Here is a 20,161-nt window from a genome sequence, read left to right as displayed (position 1 = left end):
ACCCTGTAGCTTAATCATTTAATAAGATGTTTTAAATCATCTGCATTTAGGTGTCATTGGTGTGATTTGTTTGAGGAAAACTGATAAACCTGAGTGTTGCTACACAAGTCAGATGCACTGTCTTGTACATTACAGCTGTCCGCTCATTTGCTGACTTCAAGTCTGAAGATGAACTGAACCACCTTTTCCCTGAGCCCATTTTCCCCATGTGTCCGGAGGGTGGGGACACTTTGGAGGGGTCCATGGCACAGCTAAAGAAGGGCCTCGAAACCGGGACGGTGCTGATCCAGTTTGAGGTAAGAGCCCCTGGGGGCTGAATCTCGAGGTCTGGGCCTGCCATGTCACCTGCTGGGCTGCCCCTGCCTCTGAGCAGCGGAGGAAATGAGCCCTTGTTTCCTCAGTCAAGATGATTATGAAACAGTCAACTGAGTCTTTGTGAGGACTGACAGGTCAGACCTGTGCTTGCCATGGGGTAACAGGGCACAGTGGGCAGCCACGCTCTCAGGCTGGGAGCAGCAGGCAGGGATCAGGACGGCCACCCTTGCTGAACTCTGGCTCACCCTCTTCTTCTAGTAACATTTGGTAGTCATGGAGAAACATGCCAGAAACTGAGGAGGAGGGACTCTGAGCATATTTAGCTGCCAACACAAAAGCTCAAAACTCCTAGCAGTGGAAGGCAGTGGAAAGGCAGTTTGGGTGAGGAGCCCAGGGTGGGTGAAGGAGCCAGCTCTCTGACTGTCCCCAGCCTTGTGCTGGAATTTGGAGCAATTAGCGCCTTCTCATGAGGGCATCGTAGTGTCTTGCCCTACCAAGTTGCCCAGAACCCTATAAACACAAGTAAGAAACCAAAGTCCAACCCATCTTCCCCAGAGGAACCTGGGATCCATAGGATTCAGGCTGTTGAGGAAGGTGCACACAGACATTTTTTATAAAACAGGGAACCAACGGAGACTCAGCTTTTAACCAGTTTTACTGATTGCTAACAGAACTAAAATAGAACGTGTTCATCTTCCAAATTTATTTTCTTATTTTTATTTTTTAAGTATGGTTTTCTTTAAAAAAGAAAAAAAAAATAGCGACAGGGTCTCGCTATGTTGCCTAGGCTAGTCGTGAACTCCTGGACTCAAGCGACCCTCCTGCCTCAGCTTCCAAAATGCTGAAGTAACTGACGTGAGCCACCACACCCAGCCCATCTTCCAGATTTATTTAAAAGTAGAAGAAAAGAGTCATTCCTGTAATAAAAGAAATAACATTGAAAAGCATAAAATAGGTCAACAAAAGAAAATAGATCATCATTAGAAATAACAGTCTGGGTTCATACATTCAGGAAGAAGGTCTCACATAGGACTCAAAAACAAATCAACAACGCATTAGAATACCACATAAAGAAAAAAGAAGCAAAACATTTGTGAAATGTGTGTGACTGCAAAGTGATTCAGGAGCAATAGGAATGTTGAACGTGAAGGAATGCAAAGCAGAAAGCTTTGAGTGAAAGATTAATTTTAATGCATGTGAAAATATATTAAAGCAATGTGTACTGAACAGCAGTAGAAAGCAAAAATCACAAGGGAAAAAGTAAAGGTAACTGACCCAAACAATCGACAGGATATTTTTTTAATTTTTTTTTGGTTTTTTTTTGAGACAGGGTCTCACTCTGTTGCCCAGGTTGGAGTGCAGTGGTGCCGTCTTGGACAATGCAGCCTCCACCTTCCAGGCTCAAGTGATCCTTCCACCTCAGTCTCCCAAGTAGCTGGGACTACAGGTGTGCACCACCACTTCCGGCAAATTTTTTTTTTATTATTCTTTGGTAGAGATGCAGTTTTGCCATGTTTCCCAGGCTGATCTCAAACTCCTGGGCTGAAGCAAGGCACCTGCCTCGAGCCCCCAAAGTGCTGGGATTACAGGCATGAGCCACTGCACTCAGCCATTTAATACTTTTAGTTAATATAAAACAAAAATTATTTACCTTATGTAAATGAAGTCTGGATTGAAAGGATAGTAACAATATTAATTACTTGGGTAGAACTAATAGACCTATTACTGAGTATTCTACAAAGGGAAATAGCCCTTCTTTTCAGTGGCCTACAGGAGGCTGTTCAGGCTTTTGGTTAAAAAAAAGAAAATGAAGAGGTTATCTTCCCTGGCCTTGCCTTGCAAAAAAGTTCTCATGTTGAGCAGTGAAACTCATTCATACTTTTACACACTCCAAAATTGAAAAAAAGAAGAACTTAAAAGCCCGTCTCAGCATATATTGGTTTTTTGGTATTAGAGAGGACGGGAAAGGCAGTGTGAAGTCATTTGTTCATTTAGTGAGTGTGTCTTGGGTATTACCCTGGATGAGGGAAGGAGAGGGGGGTTTCTGGCCCCAAGCAGTTTACAGTCTAATTTTAGTATATTTGAGGAGATGTATCATGATCACCAGAAACAGCTGAGGACCAAGACAGGGTATGATGTTGTTATACAGAATATACGTTCTGCAGCAGCTGGAGGTGAGAAGACTCCAGGAGATCCTTGGAGTGAGATGTGGGATTAATAAAGAGGTAGATAGGATTAAGTGTGGTGGGGAGCATATTCTAGAAAAATCTCATCCCAGACACAGACGAAGCTCATGGGGTATCAGATAGCATAAAGAGCTGGGTGAACAGCGCAGTGTGGGTCCTGGGCAAAGCAGTGCGGGTCCTGGGCGATGCCTCCAGGTGACAGATGTCCTTCAGCCCCGCCAGAACTGGTTCCAGTTTAGCAGATAGTCCACAAGGAGGCACTGTGGGCTCTCACTGTGGAAAACCCAAAGGCTGGTGTTGCCAGTGTTCTAAGAAGCCTCCTTCACTCAGGTGGCTCGACTTTGAGGTGTGTTTAACATATTGGAATCCCACAGGTAATTTCCTTTGAAAAGTGTTCAACTTTTTAAGAAGTTTTCAAAGGCATTAGAGATAAATACCCACCCTGTCCCCTACCTGTGTTTTTCAAAGGGTGATCCTCCAACCACTTGCATGGAGATCACCTGGGGAGTTTATTAAATCAAGGCCCCACCGGCAGCTACTGGATGGGCTGCATCAGGCTGGGACCCAGATACTTGTACACAAGACCAGCACCTGTTTGGATGCACACGCTGTTCCAGAGGACGGAGCTGGGGGTGTGAGGATTGAACCAGAACCACTGGCTCACTGCCTTGCATCCAAGGTCTTGTCTTTGGAGGCTGTGGTGGGATGATAGCATAAGAAACAAAAACATATATGTTTTAGGGTTGCGTTTCAGTGTCTACACATTTCCTTCATTTTTGTCTATACATTTTCTTAAGTAGGAAACCCTTCTTTTTAATAAGATGATTGCAGAATTCCAAAATACAGAACCAGATGAAAGCAGTTCTTCTCTGTGACCTGCGATGGAGTCAGTGGGGTCCTCAAAGCCCAGCCTCTTCAGTCTTCCCTCACTGGCCCTCAGGGAACCCTAGGCTAGACCATCCTGTGAAGACCACCGTTACAGGTGCGAGACAGGTGTCTTACAGAGCAGCCAGAGGAGAGGAAGAAAAGGAAACCAGACAAAATGGGAAACTAATAGGAAAGGAAAGATTTCATGAGCACTTACTATGTGCCACGGGCTTTAAGGGCTATCACCTTAGGTAATTCTCACAGGAACCCCCTATAGACGCTGTCATTACCCCAGGCATGGGGGAACACAGTCTCGGGCAGGTTATGTGACCTCTCCCAGGTGTAGGCATGGGGAACACAGTCTCGGACAGGTTATATGACCTCTCCCAGGTGTAGGCATGGGGGAACACAGTCTCGGACAGGTTATGTGACCTCTCCTAGGTGTAGGCATGGGGGAACACAGTCTCGGACAGGTTATATGACCTCTCCCAGGTGTAGGCATGGGGGAACACAGTCTCGGACAAGTTATGTGACCTCTCCAAGGTCTCACAGTAAATGTCACAGGATGATTGGAACCCAGGGAGGCCAACCCAAGAGCTGGTTCTTAGCTACTCTGCCATAGCCTTTGAAAAGTACAAAATGCTGTTGATGCACGAGGGTTATTAGAATAGTAGAGCATCAGAGCTAGAAAATATCTGAGAGGCTGTGTCAATACACGGAACCGGACAGATTTTAAATCCTGGCTCTACCCTCACTTCCTGTGTGGCCTCAGGCGTGTCCCCTAACTTCAGTGGCTTCTGTTTCCCCATCTACAAATTGGGTATCTTGTGAGTTCATTGAAGAGTTAGTTGAGATAAATACTTAATGCGTTGTCAGGTATTCAGTAAAAGTGCCATGAAAAGTAACAGGTATTATTATTTATAAATAGAAGCTCCAAGATTCTGCACAACATACCCAATGTCTGCGTAAGAAGTGACCACAGGCTGGACGTGGGGGCTCAGGCCTGTAATCCCAGCACTTTGAGAGACCAAAACAGGGGGATCACTTGAGGCCAGGAATTTGAGACCAACCTGGGCAACATAACAAGACCTCATCTCTACTAAAAATAAAATAATTAGCCGGGCATAGTGGCACACACCTGTTATCCCAGCTACTTGGGAGGCTGAGGTGAGAGGATCACTTGAGCTTGGGAAGTTGAGGCTGCAGTGAGCCATGTTGGCACCAGTGCATTCCAGCCAGGGTAGAAGAGCCAAAAAAAAAAAAGAAAAGTAACTGTGTTGTGCTGTGTTTGGAGCTCTGGGTCATCTAATCCTGGTGTTCTAGTTCTCCACCTCCTCCAGTGTGGTTGGCAGGTGGGCATCCTGGCTGATGGGGCTGTACAATGGACAGGATTAGGAAGAGGAAGGGGCTATTCCCTAACAGGGTCCCCCGCCACCGCAAGTGTCCATACCACCTACTCTGTGACACAAGAGACCTGCCCAGGGGTGGCCTTAAATCCCTTCTGTGAGAGCTGATTTCTATCAGTGCTTGCTTTGAAGCAATTTTTTTTCATGAAGGGAATTCCCCAATCCCTCCTGTGGCTTTCAGTAAACAATCACAAGTGTATTCCAGACAGAAAACCTTTGGTCCCATCTGTTATAAAATCACACTTAATAATTAGCATTTCTGTAGCACTTTGGAATCTAGCAAGTGTGGTGTACATATGTTGTCCCTGTTGAACAGTTCTGTGAAATTGATATGGCAGCATGATTAGGATCACCCTTTTATAGATGGAGAAAATGAGAATCAGAGAGGCTGAGGGACTTGCCCAGTGGCACACGACTAGTCAGAGATAGAGCCACAGTTAGAATATATGTTAAGTATCCAGGCTAGGCACAGTGGCTCATGCCTGTCATAACAACACTTTGGGACTCATGCCTGTAATCCCAGCAATTTGGGAGGCTGAGGCAGGCAGATCACCTGAGGTTGGGAGTTCAAAACCAGCCTGACCAACATGGAGAAACGCTGCCTCTACTAAAAATACAAAAAATTAGCTGGGCATGGTAGCACATGGCTGTAATCCTAGCTACTCTGGAGGCTGAGGCAGGAGAATTGCTTGAACCCGGGAGGCGGAGGTTGCAGTGAGCTGACATCATGCCATTGGACACCGGCCTGGAAAACAAGAGTGAAACTGTCTTGGGTTAAAAAAAAAAAAAAAAAAGAAAGAATATATGTTAAATAGGCTAGGCACAGTGGCTCACATCTGTAATACCAACACTTTGGGAGGCTGAGGCAGGAGGATCACTTGAGCTTCAGAGGTTGAGGCTGCAGTGAGCCACAGTCATGGCACTGCACTCCAGCCTGGGCTGCAACAGAGCAAGACTGCATCTAAAAAATAAAATAAAACTCACCATTGCCACGTGTACCTAGCCCTCACCCTATCTTCCATTAGCCCTTCCCTTTGGTAGCCACACTGTATGAGCTACATCAGTGGGAGCAGTTTGGTGGCATTTTTGATTAGCCCCAAACTGCCTAAATACTCTTTGTGTAACCAAGGTAGGGTGTTCCTCTTTCTATTAAGTAAAGAAGCAGAGTTGGGGTTCACACTGACCCCAGAATTACCACTTCCAGGAAGCTCTCCATCTTCAGGGAATTAATCAGTTCCGTCATGTTTTTGGTTGTTCCTAAGGAAAACTTGCAGCTTAATCCACATGTTCCTGAGTTGAAGTGTCCATTTAAGCAAAGGACACCATCTGTATTTGGTGTAGACTTTCCTAAATAAGAGCTAAGTGATGATGCTAACCTGTCCTTTTGAGAATGCGCTTCCCAACAACAAAGGATCCCTGTGTCCATCTTCATGCTGTGACTCACAGCTTCCCTGCCTCCTTGCCCATTGTTATTAAGACCTCAAAAATGAGGAGGACAAGAGAATGCCTGCTTCCCCCAGCTGATGGATTACAGCGGTAGCTATAAGAGACCACGAAAGGTCATGTCAAACTCAGATACCCGGCCCCTTCACTTCAGCATCCACTATCCTCACCAAAGCCAGAAACCATCTTTTTTCTTCTGATCCCTGTGTTTACTTTACTTACTCCTACATTGCCCATTATAGAAGATAGCCATTAATGTCAAAACAAGTTACTCACTGGCTCCTGTTACAATTATGAAAGGTGCATTTGGAAGGGCAGAGGAGCTGTAAACTTTATGAGGGGTTTAAATTGACACCTGTAGAAATTAATGAGAGCAATTGTATCTTCAAGGTTAGAACCCTTTAGACCGAGTCTCATTCTGTCACCCAGGGTGGAGTGCAGTGATTTGATCTCGCCTCACTGCAGCCTCTGCCTCCCAGGTTTAAGCTATTCTCCCGCCTCAGCTTGCTGAGTAGCTAGGATTACAGGCATGCGCCACCTTGTCCAGCTAGTTTTTTGTATTTTCAGTAGAGATGGGGTTACACCATGTTGGCCAAGTTGGTCTAGAACTCCTGACCTCAAGGGGATCTGCCCACCTTGGCCTCCCAAAGTGCTGGGATTACAGGCATGAGCCACCATGCCCAGCCCAAAGGATTGCATTTCTAAAAACAGTTTTCCAAATAGTTTTTATTTATTTAAGAAGAGAAAACATCAGTTTAATGTGTCTGGGATACACAGAGAAAACTTGGGGCTTTGGAATGACCATGTGTGCAGCTTTTACTTTTCAAGTGCCAGCAGCCCACCTAAAGGAAGTGCTGCCATAATGCTTTGTTGTGTGTCTGTCTGAAAGGGACTCTGCAAGAATACTTGTTAGGTTTGCCAGCAGTAGACTCTGCATCTGGGACTGTGCATGAAAGCAGGGAAGGTCCCAGTTTACTAGCAATGATTTCAATTCAGCAGACCTTTCTGGGAAGATAGGTAGAGGCTCCAAGACCCCTCTAGATGGTTTCTCTTGCCCTCTGGCTGGGTCGGATATGAAGGAATAGGGATGTTCCTGGTGTGGATGAGCTGCCCATGAGTAGTGAACTGTTAATCTGTCTACCAAGTGATACTAGGAAAACAACCTCTTGGGGTGGGGCTTTAGTGAAAAATGAGTTACCCTCAGCTTAGTTATAGGTCACATGTCCAAGAAAGGTGAAGTTGCTTTGAAATTCTCTTGGCATGCTTTATTCACATGGTTGACACCCATTTTGGAAAGCAGCAGTACACATTTTTATTGAGCACCTACTATGTGCCCGGCACAGTGCTGGCCTGGGGTCTGTGGCAGGGAACAAATGAGATTCCTGCCTTGCTAAAGATAATGCCATAGTGGCTGATACAGGAAACAGCCATTTGAAACTTGGTTCCCTGGGGTCAACTTTGGGTTTTTGTGGAGGACGTGAAACGCAGTCTGCTTCTGCCCTTTGCTGTCTCCTGACCCACAGTTTCCTTGATTCCTGGCCCCCATTTTCTTTCCTGTCCTTTTCCCATTTTCTTCCCCCTTGTTGGGGTCTCAGCCATCAAGAATTCCCCTCTTGCTGTTCATAGAGTTGATGGAGTTCTTGCTTCTACTGTGCGGGGCCTTGCCAGCATCCTCTGGTTAGAGCTGATTGGGTGTATGAAGCCCTCATCTGAGGGATGTGACTAGATTGCCCGTCTTTGGTTGAATGAGGAGATTAGAGTCACCTGATACCCTCTCTAATATTATAGTAGGTGACTTATTCCAAGAAGAAATATCTAAGCCAAAAACCAAGTCATCTGATCCATCCCCCCCGTACCACACTGGAGAGCATCCACTCCCACCGTTCAAATTGTTTGTCTTTGGAGGCCAGAGCTGGTGATATTGATACTGTAATTTCAATCCAGTTGTTTCTTAGCAACCCCTCCTAGCTGGTCTTTCTATAATTTACCTTTAGTTTCAGAGCTTCTTTATAACTATACTCTGATAGAATGAGAACAAAGGATGTTAGGACATAAAAATCAATGACTTTTCATAAAATTCAGTAGTTTTGTCATTCTGTATCCCGGTGACCCTGCCTCTCAGCTTCCTGGTGGCTCCCATTCTAGGACAGAGTCTAAGGAGTCTGCAGCCAGGAGCTGCTGTCTGCCTCATACTTCTTCAGCCCAGGAATAACCAAAGCAAATTGTTTACTTTTCCAATGAATTGGAAAATGAAAAAAGAATGAAGGTTCTCTTGAAAGCTGTGTCTGATACTCTGGCCAATATCACAAAGCCTTAACTGATTCCGTTCCATCCCTGACCCTTCCAGAAAGACATACCTGTGTTCCCCACACTCACTTTCTACTCTGCCCCTCCCACTTCTCAGAGCAGTGTTTCATACCTGGACTGCCAAGCAGCCCACAGGGCCGGGAGAAGAGCCAGTATATTTAGGAACTTGAGGCCAGGCATGGTGGCTCACACCTGTAATCCCAGCACTTTGGGAGGCCAATATAGGTGGCTCGCTTGAGCTCAGGAGTTCGAGACTAGCCTGTGCAACATGGCGAAAACCTATCTCTACTAAAAATACTGAAATTAGTCGGGCATGGTGGTGGTGCGTGCCTGTACACAGATCCCAACTAATCGGGAGGCTGAGGCAGGAGAATCGCTTGAACCCAGAAGGTGGAGGTTGCAGTGAGCCAAGATTGTACCACTGCACTCCAGCCTGGGTGACAGAGCAAGATTCTGTCTCAAAAAAAAAAAAAAATTAGGAACGTGAAAACTCTTTTTTTTCCCCTTTTTGAGACAGGGTCTTCCTCTGTCACCCAGACTGGAGTACAGTGGCATGATCTTGGCTCACTGCAGCCTCCACCTCCTGGGCTCAAGCAATCCTCCCACCCCAGCCTCCCAAGTAGCTTAGACTACAGGCACGTGTCACCACACCTGGCTAATTTTTATATTTTTAGTAGAGATGGGGTTTCGCCATGTTATACAGACTAGTCTCGAACTCCTGAACTTAAGCTGTCTGCCCACCTCAGCCTCCCAAAGTGCTAGGATTATAGGCCTGAGCCACTGTGCCTGGCCAATAACCAACTCATAACACTTAAGAAACAAAGTGTTTGAATTGTGTTTCTACTAAATTGCTTCAGTCCTATTCAGTGCTAGCCTTTGCAAAGCAAACAAAAGTATGAGTGCATTGTCAGATTTTCCAAAGGCCAAACAACCTTAATTTTGATTTGTTCATCTAGCTTTTTGTAAAAATTTTGTACTTTTTATAAACATATTTCTTTTGTAGTATTTTCTTTTTCTCACTAGTCATTTGAATTTAAAAATAACAGTTCTCATTGCAATACTTCAGAAAATTCAGAAATAACCAAAGTAACATGGTCTCCTGACCCCATCCCCTTCAGTTTCTTCCTCTTTGTTATAATTTGCAAACTACAATTTTGTATGTATCCTTCCATACTTGTTTCAGTGCTCATGCAGATACATTGTATACACATGCATACACACACAAGTGCACACACAAGATTGTGTGTTTACACGTTATATACACTGTGTTGCCATTATGTGATCCTCATTGTATAAATTATTCAGTACCTTGTATTTTTCACTTAAAAGTATATGAATAGATATCCTTCGAAATCTGTACTTTCCACCTGTCATATTCTTTTTATTACTTGCACAGAATTTTCTGTAAGACTGTACTGTCATTTAAGTCAACATTTCTTCCCCTTTGGGGACCATCCAGGCTGTGTCTGGTTTTCTGAGAATAAATATTTTGTTGCTGATAAACTTCTGTGACATGTATCTTTATGTATTTCTGTTGAATACAGTCCAGAATGTACACATTTAAATTTGTAAACACTGTCTGGCTGAGCGTGGTGGCTCACACCTGTAACCCTAGCACATAGCAAGGCCAAGGCAGGTGGATCACTTAAGGTCAGGAGTCTGAGACCAGCCTGGCCAACATGGTGAGACTCTGTCTCTACTAAAAATACAAAAATTAGCCAGATGTGGTGGTACGTGACCGTATTCCCAACTGCTCAGGAGGCTGACGCATGAGAATTGCTTGAGCCTTGGAGGGAGAGGTTGCGATGAGTTAAGATCACACTACTGCAGTCTAGCCTGGAAGACAGAGCGAGACTGTCTCAAAAAACAAATGTTAACATTGCCAGAGTACTTTTTAATAGATGATTTATCTTAGTACTTTACAAATTTGTCAACAGATCATTACTGCTGAGATATGTTTAAAGTCTTAATGGTAATTAAAGCCTTTTTCTATAGCTGTGCTTTTCTGCTTGACCACCTCAAGTTGATTATATTTACACTTTTGTTGTTTGAAAAAAAAAATCTCTTTTTCACACCAAGTTAGCTTTATACTAAGTTCACTTAATTGTTGATTATATTCACTTAGTGAGAACTAAAATGCCATCTAGGTCAATGTAACTTAGATGCCGCCTTTGCCAGACTCAACCCAAAACCTCCAATAAATGATTAGTTTATTCCTAAAATGAACTCAGAGTTTATTAAAGACTGCAGAGATTTAAGAAGTCGTTCAGCTACTTGATGATAATAAACTGAAACTGTAAAGGTGGTGAGTAGCTGAGCTTTTGGAGTGTTTGGGAATTCTGGACATTTGGCAAATGTATAAGATAGGGTACCATTATTATGACCCAAACACTCCACGTTAATTCTCTGCTGGGGAGTTCTGTGCAATTTGTTTATTTAGTAAGAGAAAAAAACAGACTAACAGAAGCCAGTTTACAAAACAATACAATTTGTAAAAATATAGAGGGAGAAATCCTTTTTTCCCTCCCTACTGAAACTGCAAACACATCTTTATCAAGGCTATTGGCCACAATTTAGTGAATTTATCATACATCCCTGTAGGGCAACTTGGTTATATGTATCAAAACTCTTAAAAATCCTAGCACTTTCAAAGGCCGAGGCAGGTGGATCACCTGAGGTCAGGAGTTTGAGACAAGCCTGGCCAACATGGCAAAACACTGTCTCTACAAAAAATACAAAAATTAGCCAGGTGTGACGGTGGGCACCTATAATCCCAGCTACTCGGGACACTGAGGCAGAAGAATCGCTTGAACCTGGGAGGCTGAGGTTGCAGTGAGCCAAGATCTCACTACTGCACTCCAGCCTGGGCAAAAGAGTGAAACTCCATCTAAAAAACAAAAACCCTTAAATATATTATTTAATTCTCTTCTTAGAAGTTTATGAGTAAAAAAATTTGAAAACAGCCTAATGAAAAAGTAGGATAAAAGTTAAAATACATTATAGTAAACTAGATTATTGAGCCATTAAAGATCATATGTGTAAAAAAGAATGACATGGGAAATAGATACTATACAATAAGTAGGAGAAAGCAGCTTGAAAATTAGGATCATTATTTCCCAGAATACTCCATTAGATGCTGAGATTTTCCATGGCCAGATTAGCTTGAGAAATGCTTAGCTGATTGTAATTAAACAAATATTTGCATTATGCATTGCAGGACTAATCTTGTTAGAGATTCATAGAACATAAAATAAGTATTTTCCAAATGTCTTGACTTCGAAACTTTTTCTAAGGAATACTTATCTTCTTTTAGGACACTTAGGTTGCATAGAACATGTAGCATAAGGAAGTGCCAATATGGCCGGCACAGTGGCTTATACTTTGTAATCCCAGCACTTTGGGAGGCCCAGGCAGGTGGATCACTTGAGGTCAGGAGTTTGAGACCAGCCTGGCCAACATGAGGAAATCCAGCTCCACTAAAAATACAAAAAGTAGCCAGGCATGGTGATACGCATCTGTAGTCCCAGCTTCTCTGTAGGCTGAGGCACAAGAATCGCTTGAACCTGGGAGGCGAAGGTTGCAGTGAGCCGAGATCATGCCACTGCACTCCAGCCTGGGCAACAGAGACCTTGTCTCAGGAAGAAAATAAAACGCAGCAATATGTTGTCGAGTCTCATTTTTTGCTTTTAAAAACAGTATATAAATGTATTATATGTTTGCGTATATATGCTTCTGTTCATTTGTGTGCATGTAGGCATAGAAAAAAGCTGGAGAAAATATATGAAAAGCTCATCTCAAGGTTGTGAAATTACTGATAATATTTTTCTTTATATTAGCTGAATTTCCCAAATCTTCCACACACACACTCAAAAAAATCACTTCCAACACTGAAAAAACTGTTTTTAAACTCCCATAGAGTTAATAAAAATCACTAGTAGAAAGAGATTGAAAGGAGATCATACAGAAAAGAAAACAAGCTTTGGAGTCAGATCCGAGTTCTTGTTTGTGATCTTGGGCAAAGCATTGAACTTGCAAAGTAAGAATAGAGTTAATACCTCTTACAGGGCTATTGTGAAAATCGTGTCAGGTACCATACAGACATGTCTAATATGTGACTTTACATTTACAAAGATTTTGTTATTTGAGATTTTCAGTAGTGATTACATGTGTAGGAAAGTACCTCTGTAAATGAAGTTTACTGTGTATTGGGGTAAACGTTTTTCCTGTACAAACAGACTCCTACAATGATGAATGAAGTGCTTTTGTTCTTAAAGGGTGTGGTTCCCTGTGTTGAATTGGAGGGAAATGGTTCGAGACTAACTTAGATGATTTCCATTTAATTTTGAGTCCGAATTCTTCCCCGGACCTCTTGCTTTCAGCTCTTGTCAAATAGTTGTCATAAAGATAAGATTTCACTTACCATGCTCCATTACCTGAGTACCAGACCCTTCCTGTGGCATTTTTCAAATTAAAAAAAAAAACTATGAAAGTGTTTAGTCAGTTTCTCGTGGAACTGTAGAATTTCTCATTGAGAAGATTATCTCTTAGTATATAACACATAATCACTTTAAAATGTTAAGATTTTGGTGCTGTGAATGATAAAGTATGTTTTCACACTTTTTTCATCTGATTTTTGCAATGCTTTCTTTTTTCTCTATTTCTCACATAGCAACTCTACAGAAAAAAGCCAGGTTTGGCCATCACGTTTGCAAAGCTGCCTCAAAATTTGGACAAAAACCGATATAAAGATGTGCTGCCTTGTGAGTATCCGGCATGAATGCCTCCTTCCCCCCTCCACTGAGATAATGTTTCCCTTTTTAAAACAGATTGTCTGGTATTCTGGAACGATTTTCAGTGTGTCTGTAAACACCAGCGTCTTTACTGCAGCCATTTCAGACTCTCAACAGTTGGGGAATAGTGTTTATGCTAATGTGGCAGAGCTGCAGATGGGGCTGGGAACTGAACTCTGGTTTACTTGGTATGATAAAAATAATGCTCGGAATGATTGGTAATTTTTTCTCTTCCCCGCAGATGACACCACCCGGGTATTATTGCAGGGAAATGAAGATTATATCAATGCAAGTTATGTGAACGTAAGTTAGGAATCTGGATGATGCTAAAGAGCACATTCACCGCTGTTATGATGATGATGAGGGCCTGTGTGGGGCTTTGCAGTTACCAAAGCGCTTTCCTGTTCACCGTCGCATATCAGCACCGCAGCAGCCACGGGAGGGAAGGCAGAATAGTCTCATTTTACAGAGGAGGAAACTAAGGTTCGGAGAGTTAAAATAATTTGAAAGGTCACAAAGCTCACGGAAGAGGGGACGAGACTTGTTCTGTGTTTCTAATTCAGTCTTCCGCCTGCCTCTGTACTGAGCTGCTTCCATTCAGGTGTTTGTTTCTGCCAGTGGCATGTTTGGAACTGTTTCTCTCCATGTAGTTAGTGTCATCCTGCCAAAAAAAAAAAAAAAAAAAGTGAAAAACAAAACCTTCTTTGTACATATAACCCAAAAAGAAAAAGTGGAATGTTTCACGTGTTATGGGAAAAGCACTTGTTTTCTCTTTGCAAGTGCCTATCTAAACTTCCATTCCTTCTATCTGAACCTGGGGTCAGACTTTCTGTAGGCAACCAGATAGTGATATGTGGTCTTTGCATTTGAAATGTAACCACTTAAAAAAGATTGAAAGCCACTCTTAGCTTGCAAGGTGGCAGGCAGATTTGGCCTTCAGGCGATACGTGGTCTGCCAACTCCTAAACAGACAGATGATTTCTCAGATTAAGTTCTCAAGTTAGAACAGATTGTTGAGAAATGCCCTAATAAAAACTGGTCTCATCCGTGATTCCACCTGTTCCAAAGCGTCCATGGATTCAGTGACCCTCACTTCAACATCCCCAGTATCTTAAAAGCAGAGCATCAGAAATGTTAGGGGCAGCAACATCACAAAGACCAGTCTTTTCATGCAATCCCAGGACTGAGGAAGCCATTTACCCAAGCACCAGCCAAACCACGAATTAGAAGACTTCCTTTACCTTGCCTACCTGAGAGTGAGTGAATCCCAGTGGCAGCCCAAAGCTCAGCCGGTTCTGAGTGCTCTGTCCAGAGGGGAAAAAGGAAATATGGAGCAGGTCTGTTTCTACCTGAAATACTCATTTCAAAACATTTCAACATTTAATATCAAGATTGATCAACTTTATGATACAAGCATTGGAAGCCATGCAGAAAGCAAAGTGCACCCAGAATTGGTGGCGTAAACCTGTATGGGTCTGTACTTTAAATAAATGTAAATTGATTTTGATAGAAAACTCTGCAGAGAGAAAGACTTAGGGGGTAGGAATGGTATATACTGCTAAAAATGTAGATAGCTAGTATCGATTCTATTCAGGATAGAGCAATGAAAGTCATTTAAACTCTTCTGCCGTTGCACAGAGTTCTGATTTTTGCCTACTGAGTACCACACACTGTTATCTTAAAGATCTAATGCTGGTGTTGTCAGATCTTTTTTCAAGGAGTTTTAGAAGTAACTTGTTTGATTTTTCTTATTTGCTATGAATTGATAAAGAGATCTTTTTCTGGTGTGATGCCAATTAGCAAGTGGAAGTTTAAAACCCAGTTCCCTATCCACCTTGTGGCAGCAACAGAGTCTAATACTTGACCAATTTCTTGCCAGATGGAAATTCCTGCTGCTAAACTTGTGAACAGGTACATCGCCGCTCAGGGGCCTCTGCCGCATACCTGTGCACAGTTTTGGCAGGTCGTCTGGGATCAGAAACTGTCACTCATCGTTATGTTGACAACTCTCACAGAGCGAGGGCGGGTAAGTAGCTTGATTTCCAGTTCACATGTGTGCAGTGTCACACCATGCTCTGTGGAGCGCCAATCTCAGTGCTGGGCAGGGTCGTCAGAGTCTCCTGGTCCAGCCTGTATGTGACCCTAAATCTCCTCTACAGAGCAACCAATACACACCTCCCAGTGACAGGAAGCTCAGCCCTCCTTCTGCCCAGTCCCACCTTGGATCCATTATAACGGGCCAGAAGGCACTTCTTCTAGCCTTTCTTCATGTGCCTCAGAACCCCGGCAGTGACATGGCCTTGACCACCCAGGACAAGTGCTGGTCCTGAAAGAGCAACGTGCGTACCAGGTTCACAGTGGCCTTTGTAAAAAGTAGAAGTTACATCACTGTGCCATTTTCTGTAGAATCCGTTGAGGCAGCTCGGTGCTGTCCCGTTTTATCTGTCTAGCCTACTCTTTTCCCTGTAATGTTGACTCTGCCTTTTCAGCAGAAAGGTCATTCTTCTCCTCAGAGAAAAGGGAGCTCACCCCTGCCCAGGAAAGGTCTGTTGTCTTAGGTTTGGTTGGTGACAGACGTTCTGCCCTGGATAGCAGCCCCCTTCTTTCCTTCATTTGGCTCGTTCCAGCTCAGGATATAATGCCCTGGGCCCTGGGCGGTGGCTCACGCCTATAATCCCAGCACTTTGGGAGGCGAGGCGGGTGGATCATGAGGTCAAGAGATTGAGACCATCCTAGTCAACAAGGTAAAATCCCATATCTACTAAAAATACAAAAATTAGCTGGGCATGGTGGTGCACGCCTGTAGTCCCAGCTACTCGGGAGGCTGAGGCAGGAAAATTGCTTGAACCCAGAAGGTGGAGGTTGCAGTGAGCCGAGATCATGCCATTGCACTCCAGTCTGGGTAACAACAGCGAAACTCCATCTCAAAAAAAAAAGAAGGAAAGAAAGAAAATGCGCTTCCTGTGATCCAGGAGGCCTCATCTTCCCCTGGCCGCTCCTGTGGCTGCTGCCCTGCTGGCTCTGTGCTGCTGACAGCCCCCCTCTTTTGTTGATGTCCACTCTGCACCTGAGCTTATCTGCGGTCTCCCTTGTGACTCCGAGGGTTTCTTTGTTTCCCAGTGCTTTCCTTCTCACTGAAGCCATTCCAGCTGCTTCGTCAGTTTCCTGCATTAGTGATTCCCATCTCCTCTGAAGTCTAGCATTCCCTTCACTATCCCTGACCCTGGAACTTAACCTCCTCTGTTTATCCATTTGTAGTAACCTGTTCTGAAATCCAGGGTGCATGCTTCCTCCCTCTCCTGTTGCAAACTCTTGGATGACAGGATAACCTCAGCCCTTTATCCTGAAGGCCCTAACCTGTCCACATCACTGCTCACCAGTTCTTCCAGATTAGGAGTCCATCACTCCAGGCAACAACTTTGCCCCTTTCCCTGACAGATGAAACTTTCAGCGTCTCCCATTTGTTTTCTCCCATATCATGCATTTACTAGATTGGGAGTATCAGCATGTGTGCAGCTGGCCAGAGTCCATACCATGCATTTAGTGGAGTAGGACTCCCAGCAGGTATGCGGCTGGCTGGAGTCCGCACCCCCAAGCTGCGCTGCTCTCAGGTCTGCAGGTGCAGAGAGAGCCTCAAGCCTCCTTTGAAGCCTCATATCCCCAGCGATCAGTGGGACACTCCCTGTGAGATACTTGATTTCTCCCTTTTTAAATTCCTACCCAAAATGTTTTTCTTTGTGCTCTCCCTTGAGGCTCATGGGTTTCTTCTTAGAAACATGACTTTACAATTGAAAAAGTTATTCTCCCTCACTTTCCATCAGAGATGTTTCTTTTGAAGAGAAATACTATTTTCTACGTCTGTATGTGATTAATACAGGTACTCTTTCTGGCCCCGCTGGCTGACAGAGGGAGGGCTTTGAGATCAGAGAAGGCATTTGAGTTCTAGCTCTAGCACTTTTCACCGTTTAGCCTTGCACAGGGCTCTAAGCCTCAGTTCCCTCATCACTAGAGAGGAGGTAGTAATGCCTGTCTCTTGGGGTTGTTTTGTGAATTAAGAATGAGCTACCCTAGACCGGCTGCCCATCCCATAGTGGGTGCTCCATGTGGCGTAGTAAGTCAGGATCCTGCCCTCCTCATCTCTCAGGGCAGGGAGGTAGGTTTGCTGCTCTGGGTGATATTAGGGGCCTTTGGGTTGCCACGAGGATCATATGAGGTGACAGGATTAGGTTTGGGGGAGCACAAAGCTCTACAAACCCCCTTGCTCTTGTTATCTGTTAAGGACACTGCATGGTAAAATATGCAGTTAGGCAACGAGGCTCTTCCACAGGGAACCGATCTCTAAGTCAGGCTTCATCAGCCCCTCTGGTTGGTTCAGCAAATGGATATAGGCACCGATTCCTTCCACCTCCTGAACCCAGACCCACCTGCTTATTTGTTGATAGGACACATCTACCCGAGTGTCCTCACATACAAGGTGCCCGAAGCTGAAGCTGTCAGCTACACACCTGCACCCAGGTGGCCACACATGAGCTCACCACCCTGGCCAGTGGCACCCATCTGCCCAGTCACCCAAGCCAGGAACCTGGAATTGGTCTTGGCCCCTCCTTTCTCTTATTTCCCACGTCCACTCACCACAGCCTGCCATCATCGGTCTCCCTCTCCATCCCCAAGACCCCTGCCTTCTCTCAGAGCTTTTGTATTTCTCTTCCAGGAGGAGCAATAGCCTCTCCTTAGTGGCTTCGTGGCGTAGAGGCTCCCCCTCCCCACGTCTGGTCCATCCGTTGGCACAGCTTTCAGCGAGACCTTTCCAGAGGGTTGCCTGATCCAGCCATTTCTCTGCTCAAACCTTCTGGTGGCTTCTCACATGCACCAAGCAAAGCCTCACCTTGAGACTGACTTGTACCTTCTGTGCAGGTGTATCATTCTGTCATTCCCTGGGTATACCACATGCCTCTTTACCTCTTAACCATGTGTGTCCCATTCCTTCTGCCTGAATGATCCATCCTTGCCTTGCCAACCTGATGGAGACCCTCGTCCTTCAGTGCTGAGATTCCTGTGCTCTCTCTCCAGGGTGTTGCCTCCCTCTCCTGTGTGAGCCTTCCCTCTGTCTGTCTTTTCTTTTGACCACATTCCCCACACCAGATTCGAGAGCACCTTGAGGATGGTGCCTCATCCTGCCTAATTCATCTCCATGTCGCCAGGGATGTTGATTGACTGAGCAAGAAAGCAACCTTTTCACCATGAAGCCTTCTAAAGTTGGCCCCTGACTCCCACTAAACCCTAACTGGTCCATCTTCCTGAGATAGTGCTCTTTCTCCATCATTGGCATGTTACCCATCTTTAGGAACCTGTTCTTCTGAAATCCAGCGTGTCTATTTCCTCCCTCTCCTGTTACAAACCCTTGGATAACCAAATGACCCGAGCCCTTTATCCCAAAGTTCCTATCTCGTCCTCATTACCACCCACCAGTTCCTCTGGATTGGGAATCAGTCACTCCAGGTGAGCAGGTGTGTCCCTTTCTCAGAGAGGTGAAATTGTCAGTGTGTCCCATTTGTGTTTGCCCATACCATGCACTGAGTAGAGTGGGACTCACAGCAGGTGTATGGCTTTTCTTCCACCCTGCCTGTGGCTTGTTCCCTCTGGTCTAGAAAGACACATCCTTTCAGAAGCCATCTCCCTGGTCAGCTTTCCCTTCCTGAAGCCTCTTCTCAAAACCATACTTGAGGACTGGAAAATGAGAAACAAGCCCCACTCAGGCCTGCAAATCACTGAGGACAGAGCATTCCAAGCTCTTCTGGCAGCACCTGCCCGGGGTCTCGCACGCAGGAGCATGTTGCCGGCCTCCCAGCTCCATGACCTCCGTGGTCCATTGGTGACTTCTCCGGAAGTGCTTCTTCCATCGCTACATAGGCTTAGCTTTGCATACATCACTGTTTAAATTTAGTGTTTAAGGACACTGCCTGGTAAAATGTCCACTTAGGCAACAAGGCTCTTCCACAGGGAACCAATCTCCGAGTCAGGCTTCGTCAGCCCCTCTCATTGGTTCAGCAAATGCATCTAGGAACCACAGCCCAAGGAAGGTGCGTTTTCTTGTCATTCCAGAGTGTGTCAGCCTGGCTAAGAGTACACAGGCCTGTTGTGAAATTCCAGCTCTGCCCCAGTTCCTCTCCATGTGATCTGACACACGGACTCATTCTCTGAGCCTCAGTTTACACGTATGCAAAACAGAGACAACCATAGTACCTACTCCATAGGGTTGTTTTGAAGCCAAGGTAAAGCCATGTTCATGAAAGGCACCTTCAGTGCTGAGCATCTGCCGTTCTAAAGATAACCGCGCTTCAGCATCATCACCCCTCACTGCAGCAGCATTAATGTGGAGACTGAGGCCCAAAGAAGTTCAGTAATTTCCCCAAGACCACTAACCAAATATGTTTAGTAGAATTTATTAACCAGGGTTGAAACTCACGATCTCCACAGACATCTTGCTCTTTCTACTCCCCCCGCCCTGGTGCTTTCAGATCCAAATTGAAATACAATCTGTATTTGGTCAGAGGTAGAGAGAGAGTCTAGCACTAGTCAGAGTCACCATGGAATAAGGGGAGACTCCCTGGAAGTACAGATATTTGTAGTTCTGCCTTACATGGGTTGATCATGTCAGAGAATCTCTTCCCTGCATTTCTCCTGTGGGTGGAACCACTGGGAGCCTACAGGACGGGGATTTATCCTTCCTGTGCAGATAAGGGGACAAGAGAGGACCTGTGTCTGTCCACTCTGCCTTGGGCCCTACAGCCCTTAACCCCCTAATGTCCAAGCAAAGTCACAACATGGCTACTAACCAAAATTACCC

The 20,161-nt window shown here is 44.8% G+C and overlaps 1 protein-coding gene across 15 annotated transcripts in view; it reads left to right on the top strand.

Annotated features, from left to right (window-relative positions):
• PTPN3 (protein tyrosine phosphatase non-receptor type 3) overlaps positions 1-20,161 on the top strand; it is a 120,128-nt gene that overhangs the window by 94,825 nt on the left and 5,142 nt on the right. For all 15 annotated transcript variants that reach the window (XM_078350228.1, XM_078350193.1, XM_078350201.1 and 12 more), the window contains 4 exons: positions 136-296; positions 13,194-13,284; positions 13,556-13,617; positions 15,194-15,340. In XM_078350228.1, the coding sequence (XP_078206354.1) occupies positions 136-296; positions 13,194-13,284; positions 13,556-13,617; positions 15,194-15,340 (461 nt within the window). The remainder of the gene's footprint in view (positions 1-135; positions 297-13,193; positions 13,285-13,555; positions 13,618-15,193; positions 15,341-20,161) is intronic.

The sequence above is a fragment of the Callithrix jacchus genome, chromosome 1 (genome assembly GCF_049354715.1).
Source record: "Callithrix jacchus isolate 240 chromosome 1, calJac240_pri, whole genome shotgun sequence".
Classification (NCBI taxonomy): Eukaryota; Metazoa; Chordata; class Mammalia; order Primates; family Cebidae; genus Callithrix; species Callithrix jacchus.
Note: the sequence above shows the minus strand (reverse complement) of the source record. Positions and strands in the feature narration are given on the sequence as shown.